This window comes from Myotis lucifugus, unplaced genomic scaffold (genome assembly GCF_000147115.1).
Source record: "Myotis lucifugus unplaced genomic scaffold, Myoluc2.0 scaffold_72, whole genome shotgun sequence".
NCBI classification, from domain to species: Eukaryota; Metazoa; Chordata; class Mammalia; order Chiroptera; family Vespertilionidae; genus Myotis; species Myotis lucifugus.
In genome coordinates this window covers 5,042,639-5,055,750 of record NW_005871120.1, presented here as the reverse complement: position 1 = coordinate 5,055,750, position 13,112 = coordinate 5,042,639, and the positions used below count along the sequence as shown (strand labels likewise).

At 45.2% G+C, this 13,112-nt stretch overlaps 1 protein-coding gene and 1 pseudogene across 1 annotated transcript in view; one reads left to right on the top strand and one right to left on the bottom strand.

Annotated features, from left to right (window-relative positions):
• The window catches only part of FLYWCH1 (FLYWCH-type zinc finger 1), a 32,676-nt gene that overhangs the window by 6,672 nt on the left and 12,892 nt on the right, over positions 1–13,112 (top strand). Inside the window, exons 3-5 of the mRNA XM_023755319.1 lie at positions 10,843–10,944; positions 11,718–12,159; positions 12,401–12,786. Coding sequence (XP_023611087.1) covers positions 11,820–12,159; positions 12,401–12,786 — 726 coding nt within the window. The 5' untranslated portion in view covers positions 10,843–10,944; positions 11,718–11,819. The remainder of the gene's footprint in view (positions 1–10,842; positions 10,945–11,717; positions 12,160–12,400; positions 12,787–13,112) is intronic.
• LOC106697470 lies at positions 8,271–9,109 on the bottom strand (annotated as a pseudogene).

The following is a 13,112-nucleotide window of genomic DNA, read 5'->3' as shown; positions in this document are numbered from 1 at the left end:
TGATTCAAAGAGGAAGGGAGAGGGAGAGAGATTTAGAAACATCAATGATGAGATGATGCACGCCCCCTACTGGGGATCAAGCCCACAGCCCAGGCATGTGCCCTTGACCAGAATCGAACCTGGGACCCTTCAGTCCACAGGTTGATGCTCTATCCACTGAGCCAAACCAGCTAGGGCTGCCCATTTTTTAATCGGATTGTTTGTCTTCCTTTTGTTAAGTTGTATGAGTTCCTTATATATTTTGGACATTAAACCTTTATCAGATGTATCATTGCCAAATATGTTCTCCCATACAGTGGGCTCCCTTTTCATTTTGTTGTTCAGAAGCTTTTTATTTTGATGTGGTCCCATTTGTTTATTTTCTCCTAGTTTCCATTGCCGTAGGAGATGTATCTGTAAACATATTGCTACAAGAGATATTGGAGATTTTGCTGCCTATGGTTTCTTCTAGGATTTTTATGGTTTCACAGTGTTCATTTAAGTCTTTTATCCATTTTCAGTTTATTCTTGTGTATGGTGTTAAGTTGGTGGTCTAGTTTCTTTCTTTTTTTGGCATGTATCTGTCCAGTTTTTCCAACCCCATTTATTGAAGAGACTCTCTTGACTCCATTGTATGTTCTTGCCTCCTTTGTCAAATATTAATTGAGCATAATGGCTTGGGTCAATTTCTGGGGTCTCTGTTCTTTTCCATTGATTTATATGACTGGTCTTGTGCCAGTATCAGTGGCTTTGTAGTGTAACTTGATATCTGGTATTGTGATCCCTCCAACTTTGTTCTTTCTCAAGATTGCTGCGTCTATTAGGGGTCTTTTTTGGTTCCATATAAATTTTTGGAGTATTCTAGATCTCTGAAATATGCTGTTGGTATTTTAATAGGGATTGCACTGAATCTGTAGATTGCCTTGGGTAGTATGGACATTTTAATGATGTTAATTCTACCGGTCCACGAACACGGTATATTCTTCCATTTGTTTATGTCTTCCTCTATCTCTTTTTTCAACGTCCTGTAGTTTTCCAAGTACAAGTCTTTTACCTCCTTGGTTAAGTTTATTTCTAAGTATCTTAATTTTTTTATTACATTGGTAAATGGGATTGTTTGCTTAGTTTCTTTTTCTGAGAATTCATTATTGGTGTATAAAAATGCCATCGATTTCTGGGTGTTAATTTTGTATCATGCTACATTGCTGAATTCCTTAACTAAATCTGGTACTTTTTTGGTGGAGTCTTTAGGATTTTCTATGTACAATATTATGTCATCTGCGAATAATAACAGTTTTACTTCCTCCTTTACATCTAATTTGGATGTCTTTTATTTCTTCTTATCTGATCGCTGTGGTTAGGACTTCCAGTACTATATTAACTAAGAGTGGTGAAAGTAGACATCCCTGTCTTGTTCCTGTTCTTAGGGAAAATGGTTTTAGTTTTTGCCCATTGAGTATGATGTTCGCTGTAGGTTTGTCATATATGGCCTTTATCGTGTTGAGATATGATCCCTCTATTTCCACTTTGCTGAGAGTTTTTATCAAAAATGGATGCTGGATTTTGTATAATGCTTTTTCTGCGTCTATTGATATGATCATGTGATTTTTTTTCTTTCAGTTTGTTTAAGTGAGGTATCACATTTATTGATTTGCAAATTATTGTACCAGCCTTGCATCCCTGGAATAAATTCCACTTGGCAATGGTGTATGATCTTTTTAATATATTGCTGGATCCAATTTGCTAATATTTCGCTGAGGATTTTAGCATCTATGTTCATCAGAGATATTGACCTGTAATTCTCTTTCTTTGTAGTGTCTTTTTAAAAAAATGTATTTTTATTGATTTCAGAGAGGAAGGGAGAGGGAGAGACAGATAGAAACATCAATGATGAGAAAGAATCATTGATCAGCCGCCTCCTGCACGCTCCCTACCGGGGATTGAGCCCACAACCTGGGCATGTGCCCTTGACTAGAATTGAACCCAGGACCCTTCAGTCCACAGGCCAACACTCTATCCACTGAGTCAAACCAGACAGGTCTTTGTAGTGTCTTTATCTGGTTTTGGAATTAGGATAATGCTGGCCTCATAAAAAGAGCTTGGAAATGTTCTTTCCTCTTGGATTTTTTGGAATCGTTTGAGGAGTATAGGTGTTAGTTCTTTGAATGTTTGGTAAAACTTCCCTGTGAAGCTGTCCGGACAATGGCTTTTGTTTGCTGGGGTTTTTTTTTTTTTTTTTTTTTTACTGCATCCATTTCATCAGTCGTTATTAGCCTATTCAGGTTTTCTGATTCTTCCTGATTCAGAAGATTGTGTTTTTCTAGGAATTTGTTCATTTCATTCACGTTGTCCAGCTGTTGGCATATAGTTAGTTGTTCATAGTATTTTCTTACAATCCTTTGTATTTCTGTGGTGTCAGTGATTACTTCTCCACTTTTGTGTCTGATTTTATTCATTTGGGTCCTCTCTCTTTGTTACTGGATGAGTCTGGCCAATGGTTCATCAATCTTGTTTATCTTTTCAAAGAATCAGCTCTTGGTTTCATTGATTTGTTTTTAGTCTCTATGCCATTTATTTCTGCTCTAATCTTTATTATTTCCTTCTTTCTAATTACTCTGGTCTTTTCTTATTTTTCTCTTTCTAATTCGTTGAGTTGTAGGGTTAAATCGTTTATTATTAATTTTTCTTATTTTTTGAGCTATGCCTGTAGTGCTGTAAACTTCCCTCTCAGGACTGCTTTGCTGTGTCCCAGAGATTCTGGACTGTGTGTGTTCATTTTCACTTGTTTCCAGGAAGTTTTTTATTTATTTCTTGCGCTCAATGGTAACCCATTCATTGTTAAATAACATGCTATTTAGCCTCCATGTGTTTGAATATTTTTGAGTGTTTTTACTGTAGTTGATTTCTAATTTCATTCCACTGTGATCTGAGAAGATGCTTGATATGATTTCAATCTTCTTGAACTTGGCGAGACTTGTTTTGTGTCCTAACATGTGGTCTATCTTTGAGAATGACCTATGTGCACTAGAGAAATAGGTATATTCTACAGCTTTGTGGTGAAATGTTCTATAAATATCAATTAAATATCCATCTAATCTAGTGTGTCGTTTAGAGTCACTGTTTGCTTGTTAATTTTTTCTCTGGAATATCTATCCAGTGATGTCAGCAGGGTGTTTAAAATCCCCTACTATGACTGTATTGTTGTCTGTCTCTCCCTTAAAGTCCTCTAGAAGTTTTTAAAATATATTTAGGTGCTCCTTTGTTGGGTGCATATATGTTTACCTGGGTTATATCCTCTTGCTGGATCGATCCCTTTGGTTTTATGTAGTGACCTTTGTTGTCTCTTGTGATGGCCTTCATTTTGAAGTCTGTTTTGTCAGATCTGAGTATAGCTACCACAGCTTTTTTTGGTTTCCATTTACATGGGAAATTTTTTTCCATCCTTTCACTCTCATCCTGTGTGAGTCTTTTGTTTTGAGGCGGGTCTCTTGTAGACAGCGTATAATTGAGTCATGTTTTTGTATTCATTCAGCTACCCTATGTCTTTTGATTGGAGCATTTAATCCATTTATTTACCTTTAAGGTTATTATTAAAAGGTACTTATTTATTGCCATTTTAATTCTGTATGTCCATGTTTCTCTCTCTTCCTGTTTTTTTCTCATTACAGCAGTCCAATTAGCATTTCTTGAAGTGCTGGTTTGGTGGTGATAAACTCTTAGTAATCTTGGTTTCAGATCCTTGCTTTTCATTACTTTGAATAACTCATGCCATTCCCTTCTGGCCTGAAGGTTTTCTGATGAGAAATCAGCTGACAGCCTTATGGGAGCTCCTTTGTAGGTAACAAATTGCTTTTCTCTTGCTGCCTTTAAGATTCTCTCTTTGTCTAATTTTTGGCATTTTAATTATAATATATCTGGGCATGGGCCTGTTTGGGTTCTTCTTCTTTTACATATATTTTATTGCTTTCAGAGAGGAAGGGAGAGGGAGAGAGAGAGAGAGAAACATCAATGATGAGAGAGAATCATTGATTGGCTGCCTCTTGCACGCCCCCCTACTGGGGATCAAGCCTGCAACCCGAGCATGTGCCCTTGGCCGGAATCGAACCTGGGACCCTTCAGTCCGCAGGCCGATGCTCTATCCACTGAACCAAATCGGCTAGGGCTGTTTGGGTTCTTCTTGCTTGGGACTCTCTGTGCCTCATTGGACTTGTGTGATTTTTTTTTCCTTCACCAGGTTAGGGAACTTTTCTGCCATTATTTCTTCAAACATGCTCACTTTGTTCCCCTTCTGGCACTCTCATTATGAGACTATTGTTACGTTTCATGTTGTCCCACAGCTCCCTTAAGCTGTCCTATTTTTTCATTTTTTTTCTTTTTGGTTTCTCTGATTGAGTAATTTTTTTCTACCCTGTCTTCTGATTCACTGATCTGATCCTCAGCTTCCCCTAATTTGCTGTGCATTCTTTTCAATGTGTTCTTTATTAGTGCTGTGTCATTCTTTATTTCCAACTTGACTTTTTTCATAGTTACTATATCTTTTCTCGTGCTTTTGAGCATCTTTTCCATCATTATTCTGAACTCTATATCTGATAAATTTCTTAACTCCATTTTGTTTAGCTCTTCTTCTGGAGAATTCTCTTGTTCTTTCATTTGGGAATTGTTTTTTTTTTGTCTCCCCATTTTGGCTGCCTATTTGTGTTTGTGTTTATGTATTAGGTATATCTGTTATGACTCCTTATCTCTAGTGCAGGACAATGTCAGATGCTATTTCTGACTGGCCCTGAATCTCCTGTTTAGAGTATCAGCAATCCACAACTTGTGGCTTGCTCTCCTGGGTCTGGTTGTCTTTGGAAAGGACCAAGATGTGCACCAGGGTCTGCTTTTCCTAGCCCCGGGCCCAGAAGGAGATCAGGCAAAGACTCAAAGCTTCCAGAGGCCTGCCTCTGCCTGTAGTCTGCTTGTATTCAGGTTTGATTAGCTTCAGGCTATATTGATCGAAGGGTGGGGCAAGAGATCTTCCAACAGGGTGGGGCAACTGCCTTCCCCCCCAGGCAAAAACTGCCTGGATAGCAAAGGTCTGTGGAAAAAGATGTCCTCTGCAGCCTGAGGGAATGACTCAGCGCAAGAAATCGGGGTGGTGAGGGAATGACTCAGTGCAAGAAATCGGGGTGGCTGCCTTACAAGCTCCAGCCCCAGAGCCCCAACATGGACTCTCCTCACACAGCTCCAGTCCACTCTGCCCTCCCTCTGCCAAAGCCCAAGGTGAGTGGCTGCACATGAAATTTTGTGCGTTGGCCCTTTAAGGGGTGCCTGCATTTCCAGCGATCTCTGGATGGTGAGCAGCAACCCTGCTGCTTTTCACAACCAGATGTTCTGTGGGCACCTTTCTAAGTTCTGGTGCTCTGGGGTGGGAAGTCCAGCTTGGGGTTTAGACCCCAGAGTTTTCTATGGGAACCCCCCACAGCTGAGATATCCCTCCAGACCTCCAGCTGCTGTCTGTGGAAGCCTGGCCAGCTCTTTTGCATCTCTGCACTCCCTACCAGTCTCTATGCGGTTTTTCACTTTGCACCCTTGGTTGTCAGGATTCTCTCCAGCTAGTCTTCAGTTGATTTTTCAGGGTGGTTTTTCTGTATTTTAGTTGTATTTCCAGTTTGGTCCTAGGAGTGTCAGTATAGCTTCCACTTACTCCACTGCCACTTTTTTAAGACCTCTATTTCATTCATTCATTTATTTATTTATTTATTTTTTGTTTGTTTGTTTATTTATTTTTAAAAATGTATATTCTTACTGATTTCAGAGAGGAAGGGAGAGGGAGAGAGAGATAGAAACAGTAATGATGAGAGAGAGTCATTGATCAGCTGCCTCCTACATTCCCCACACTGGGGTTCGAGTCGGCAGCCCAGGCATGTGCCCTGACTGGAAATTGAACTGTGATCTCCTGGTTCATAGGTCAATGCCCAACCCCTGAGCCACATCGGCTGGGCAGTCTTTATTTTCTTGTATGACATAGGAATGTTCCCTGTGAGTTATGGAGTTATAGAAAAAATTACCAATTAAAGAAATACAGCTTATCTTTAGAGCATTTAATATTTTTCCACTGTAAAAAGAGTTCATGTACATTGCAAACAATTTTGAAATGTAAGGAAAAATAAATCGCTATTCTTACTACTTTTAACATTTTGAGATATTTTTTCCAGTTATTTAAGGTGTTTGTTTTTTTTAAGTTATGAGTAAATAAGCTAAAATTAGTCAATAAATAAAAAATATGACTGGAGTTAAGAAGAGATGGAAGAAAAGTGGATTGAAAGCTAGATGTAATGTCATTGTCCAAATAATCCTGTGGTCTTTTTAAAAAAAAGAAAAAAAGAAAACACCAAAAAACCCTTAGCTTGGAAAAAATAGTTTTTATTGAACTTGTTAATTGGATTTTGCTTTCTAACTAATAAGTTTTTCAAATAGACATTTTAGAAATTCTTCTTGAATTATTTTTGTAACACGTTGAAACTCCCAAATTCTTGTTTTGGAAACGCTGTGCCATGCATCTAATTTTTATCAAGAATGTGGTGTAGTACTTTTCATTTTTAAGAAGTAGCATTGCCATCTTGTGGTTTTCCAGAGTATTGTTGTTGAGGATTTAGATTTTGTTTTCATAACTGTTATGGGCCTAGGTTACATAATACTTTAGGACTCCATCTGGTCTGCAGGTGAGGGCTTCCCACTCTAATGTGGAGTAAAATAGCAAACAACATGTAGAACACAATGTGTGTGCAACAGAAAATAAAGTGTTAAAGTTACAAATACAAGAGTGTAAATAGCCGTGCATTCAAGTGGCAGGATTATGGGTGATTTACTACTATTTTGTTCAGATATTAGCAACGTACAAAATATCTCAATACATAATTCATATTGCCCCTCTCCTTTGATGAAGAAAGCAAGCCCAGGAGTGAGAAATCTGTTTATGATGTACAAAACTGGTTTTTATTCAAGTGACTCTGGGGACCTGAGTCATAGCTATAAGGATTTTTTTTAAAACAACTTTATTTGGATATGATTTATATACCATACAGTTCCCCCATCTGAAGTGTGCAATTCAATGTTTTGAGTGTGTTCACAGTGGTGTGGAGTACAACCATCACCACAATCCATTTTACATTTTCATTACCCACAAAAGAACCCCCACACTCCTTAGCATCACTCCCTGATTCCTGCCCTATGTTCTATGAAACCACTAATCTGCTTTCTGTCTCTATGGATTTGCCTCTTCTGGACATTTCATATGAATGAATCACACAATATGTGACCTTTTGTGTCTGGCTTTTTTCACTGAGCATCATGTTTTCAAGGTTCATCCACATGGTAATACGTGTCAGGACTGTATTCCTTTATTGCTGAATAAATTCCATCATACAGATAGACCACATACAGGCATGAGCAAGTGTTTCAGAGAGAGAACATGGTTTATGGATGGAGCGAGCCAGTGCTGATCCTGCATGGTGACCAAAGGGGAGAATGGTGTCTGCAGAGTTAAGGGGCAGCTGCCGGATGACCAGGGTGAAAAGGAAGGGGTATGTGCTGTTCTTGCAAAATTAAATCATTAATTTTGATCAATGTTTTAAGGAGGGGGTTTTTGTTAGGTTTTGTTTTAGGACACAGGAGCCCTAAAAACCTTGATCATCCAAATGCAAAGAACCAGCAGAGACACAGATTTGTTGACCAGAGAGAGCAGGGCATGAATGGTGGAGAAAGGGCCTCCCTGGGGGAAGGGAGATGTGCCCAAGGAAATGGATGGAGACACTTCCTTTTCTAAATCAGGATAAAATATGTGTATCCTCTTTATCCAGAAAGTGAGGAGTGACAAGAGCTTGTGAAGATATCTATCCCAAATGGATAAATTGTGAAACAGATAAAGTTGTAAAATTCTGAATCATGGAGGGATTCCTTTATTTAATCAGATATTAGGTAAATGGGGCATCACTACATATAATTTGTTACAGATTTTTTTGGGGGGGCGTGTGTGGTAAAATATACACAAAAAATATTACAACTTAAATCATTTTAAAGTGTACAGTTCAGTGGCATTAAGTACTTTCACAATGTTGTGCAACCATAGCCACCATCTATCTTTTTATCATCCCAAACATCACCCGGTATCCATTACACAACACTCCCATCCCTACCCCCCAGCCCCTGTCAACACCATTTGAATTCTCTCTCTCTCTCTCTCTCTCTCTCTCTCTCTCTCTCTCTCTCTCTCTCTTTCTCTCTCTCTCTCTTTTAAGTTGATGTAGTTAATTTACCTAAATATAATTATTTGTCTTCTGGTTTGTTGAAGCAATAGGTCAGACAACATTTGCCACAATAATGTCTGTCAGAGTGGCTGGCCATAAAAATTCCTAGCAAAAGTGTCTGATTTTGCCATTCTTGTCCACTGTGTAGTATTTCAGGGCAGCCAGCTTAACCTTTTTCTTACACTTACTCTTCCTTTTCTAAGCAGCACCATAAAGTCTCAACACAAGGTGAAGAGTGGACTCTTTCTGAATGTTGTAGTCAAAGAACGTCCGTCTTCCAGTTGCTTGCCAGCAAAGATCAGTCTTTGCTGACCAGGAGGAATTCCTTCCTCATCCTAGTTCTTGGTCTTACATTTTCTGTTGTATCCAAGGGTTCAACCTCGAAAGTAATGGTCTTACCTGTTAGGATTTTCACAAAAATCTGCATATCGGCGAGGATTCCACCACAGATAACAGATCAGCATTTTACTTTCTGTCTCTATAAAATTTGATAACTCTAGCTTCATCATATACCAGTAAGTGGAATCATATAATACTTTTCTTTTTTGACTGGCTTATTTCATGTTAGATTTTTTCAATATGTAATTCTCATTTGCTATCCTTTATACTCAATATTTTTGTTCCTTTCACGGGATTACCAGCCCTTTAATGCAATCATCTGAGGGATTTAACATTTGTGTAGCATGGCACCTGGAGTTCAAAAGCACTTTGATGTTAGATATTTCAGAGCCATTAGTATTATTCCATTCATCAAAAAGCCAAAACCCACGCGGTTCAGTCATTGCCAAGAACTGCTGTGTAATGAATGATCTCTGATCTTACTAGCTTAAATAGCAGTTTATTGTTGATCAGGTAACAGATCAAACTGTAAAATTCTGAATCATGGGGTGGCTGGGCTGGGCCTCTACTGGTTTTCTCAGGCACCTTCATGTGACTGTACCCAGCTGGAGGGTGGGCTCGGCTGAACGGTGCCAGATGGTCTTCCTCCATTCCTGGCAGTGCCCCTGTCCCCTGCATGTGGCCTCTCCCACAGCTTCCTTCCCCACTGGCCTCAGGGCCATGTCCCCGGAGGGCAAGGCTTTCCACCCCGCACTGTGAGTTCCTGGCACACTCAGGTTACACAGAGGATCAATCTGGGCTGCAGGCCAGTCCAGATTCAAGACCACAGTGCAAAGGGCCTGCATAACTTTGCAGGAGAATTTGTGGTCATTAAAAGTCTACAACTTAAGGGCCTTTAATGGTTGAGAATGGGAACTGTCTATCAATCAAACCTAAATTCTAGTCCATTGAGGCCTTTCCACAGCCGATGGTCAGCCATAGTTCAAGGTCTTTTGTTTTCCATTTCCTTTGAGACACAAGGGTCCTGAATTTAAACGGCAATTTGAGTTGAGAGGATTGCAGTGTCTCCTGACTCGGGCTCCATGACAACGCGCACAGCTCCCCGGGAACGCGGGGCCTTTGCCAGCTGACCCCTGTTGGTCTTTGTTGGTCATGTCCACCCAGCTGACCTGGAGGAGGCGGGGCTCCGGCGCCTGATCCTCTGAGGCCAAGGCGGTTGGTGTGGGTGGGTCCCTGCAGCCTTCACTCCGGTCCAGCTGCGTGGCGGGACCGACTGTAGGAATGTGCATGCTGGCCGGGCAGTGGCCGCACCGATTTGGGTGGCCTGCGTGTCTGAAAGGCCTGTGAAAGGGAGGGCCAGCTGCTCTGCGCTGTTTCATCCTGTCGGTGGAGGCCATAGGGAAGGCGGGAGCGCGGGCAGCTCACGGGCACGGGGAGGACTTGGCGTTGGGGACCTGCCACTTGCGTTCAGAGACCCCGGAGCTTGCTGGCCATAGGGGCGGACTGCACTGCGGGTGGAGGGACTCCCGCCGGAGCCGGAGCCGATCATACGCGGGCGGCCTGTAGGCGGGGCCTCAACTGCTACCCTTTCCTGCCCAGAGCTGCCCTGCCCAGGGAGGCGCGGGTGCGGGTGCGTCTTGCTGCTGCCAGGCCGTGTCCCCGGTCCCCGTCCCCCCCACCCCTCCAGCGCTTTGTGGGGCAGGACGGACGGGGCGGGAAGGACCACACGGGAGAGCCAGAGATTGGCTTGTCTGGGAGGAGCTGGACCGGGGAGAGGGGAGGGGGAGGATGACGCAGGTTAGGCAGGGACGCCTACCATTTGTCCTGGTACCTGGAGGATTTATTTTCGCTTTGCTGCTGCCCACGGCTGGGCAAGCATGTAGCACAGGGACTTTGAGGGAAGCCGTGGGGAATCAGGGGCTCTGGGCCCCCGCACTTGGGTTGACCGGGGCTTGGGGAGCTAAATGTGGGCACCAGCCCAGGAACCTCCTAGTAGGAAAGGGGATCAGGAGGAATTGGAACCACAGAACTTGGGATGGGGTGACAGCTCACTGTGGGGAAACGGAAATGTGAGGGGAGGCAGCAGTCTTGTTTCTGGACTGAGAAACGGAAAGACCCACAATGTGCCCACCACCCCAGCCCCCCAAGAAGACAGAAAGACCACCCCACACTGGTGTCCCTACCCCGGTCTCCAGGACACCCAGGTCCCCATAGTCCATTCTTTCTGCTTCTCCAGGCCAGAAGCCAGGGAGCCCTCAGTGACCGCGGATCCTCTGGACAGCTTCACAGCCCTGTCCCCGCCCAGCTGAGGCAGCGCCAGCACCAGCTCAAGCACAAGGTCACTGCCTTCCTGGGGCCCTGGCACCTCCTGAGCTCTGGGTGGCCCCAGGCCTCCCGCCTGGGGTGGGCACAGGACCTAGTTGTGAGTCCAGAGAGTCACGCCTCTCAGGGCCAGGAACTCTGTGGTCTGCAGAGTGTCAGGGTGAGAGGGCGCTGGGGATTCTGGGAAGGTCAGTGAGCTGAGCTCATGTCCCCAGTGCTTGTCTCTGATGCTTGGTGCTCAGGAACGCCGGTGACTGTTATCCTGGACAAGGCACGCCAGGCGCCGTGTGGGGTGGGCTCCAGCTCGGCCTCAGCTGGCCTCCCAGCTCTGCCGCTTCATGGCTGTGCTGGTCGCCCTGGCAGGCTCAGTGTCCTCGTCTGTAACCTGGGTCAGTGAGAATGGCGGACTTTCATAACACGGGGCTGGAAGGTTAAATGGAAAAAACCACGAAACACGTCTCCCTGTGGGCCTCAATTCATAGTAACTCACAGTTACCAGTATCTTAGTGCCCTGACAGCACCCCCCTCCAACCAACCCTCCCCCACTCCCCTGCCAAGAGCCTTGTATTTGGCACATTCACACATGGAGAAAGTGAGGTTTGGATGAGGGAGGTGACATACTCACTGTCGCCAAGAGAGGAACTAGCCAAGCAGAAGCACCAGCCTGGGCTTCTGCAGCTCCATTCAGGTCCTTGCCTAGCCTAGTGCCTCGTCTCCCTACCTGCACCCCAGATCCATTCTCCTGAGCCCCAGGCTTCTCCACTGATGGGGCTTTGCCTCCTCCCTTAGGACAGACACCCTGGACTGCCAGGTTCCTTGTCTGGGAGGAGGAGGGGAAATCCAACAACTGGGGCCTGAGTGTGGTCTGGGGGACCGGCCGTTGGTCCCGGAATGCCCCTGCCTGAGCCCAGCGAGCAGGAGAGCGCGAGTATGAAGACTGGCCAGGAGCCGTCCGCTGAGACTGGCACAGATGTCGCCCCCGCAGCCCCCACGGACTCCACAGACCCCAACGAATACTTCAATCTGGTCCTGGTCCTGGTAACGGTCTGCACCGGGGACGGGGATGGCGTGGACTCCCTGCCCAAAGAAGTGCACTGTGCCATGTCCCTGGAGATGCCTGGCCCCGACACCCTGGGCAGAACCCTCCAGACCCTGCCAGCAGAGGAGCAGGGAGGGCCAGTCCAGCCAAGCCCCCAGGCCCTTGAGCAGAAATGCAGCCAGCCAGACACAGGTGAGCTCCCGGCCTGCTAACCCTGACCCTGCATGCTCACACTTGGGCCTCCGTGCACCCCCCTTTCCAGTGGGGTGACTGGCTGTCCCCTCCCTGCTCCAAGCCTCCTTATCTGTAATTACAAACCTGTCCCAGGCTGGTGTGTTCTTCATCCCTGTCCAACCTCGCTCCCCCCAACCCTCCCATCCAGTCCCTCATGTTTACTCCGTGTCAGCTAACCCAGCCCTCTCCTTGCCCTTAGCAGCCCCCAAGCCCCTGGAGTTCCTGAGGACCCCGTTCGGGGGCCGCCTCCTGGTGCTGGAGTCCTTCCTGTACAAGCAGGAGAAGGCAGTGGGGGACAAAGTGTACTGGAAGTGCCGAGAGCACACCGAGCTGGGCTGCCGTGGCCGGGCCATCACCCGAGGCCCGCGGGCCACCGTGATGCGGGGCCACTGTCACCCCCCTGACGAGGAGGGCCTGGAGGTCCGGCGCCGGAAACAGAAGCTGCTGCGCAGCCCAGCCCCGCCGGAGGGCTTGGGGAGTCCCCAGGTTCCCCGGAGGCCAGGTGGAGGAGCCACTCAAGGGGGTGAGCCCAAGCTGTGCCCTGAGGATCCGGACCCGCCCCCAAAAGCTGAACTTTCCGGAGAAGCCTGTCGATGCTGACCCTTTGCCTTCTAAGGAGCTTGCCTCCTCAAGAAAACGCCGATTGGCTGATGGTTTTGGGGAGGGGCCGCCCCCCCCCCAGTTTCCATTTCTGGGAAAAGGCCACAAACCCCGGGGCCCCTTTCTTTCTTCCCCAAAATGAAAAGTGGGGGGTTCACACACGTGTTAAAAAAATGTTGTTCAAAGGTAAAAACGACCTTTTAAAAAAAATAAACGGTGCCCCCTTGGCTCTTTAAAGCCCATAGATATGAAACCAAGAAATCTCCATAAAACCAAGCCCCAAGGTCCCGGTGGTGGGAATTTTTCTTGAA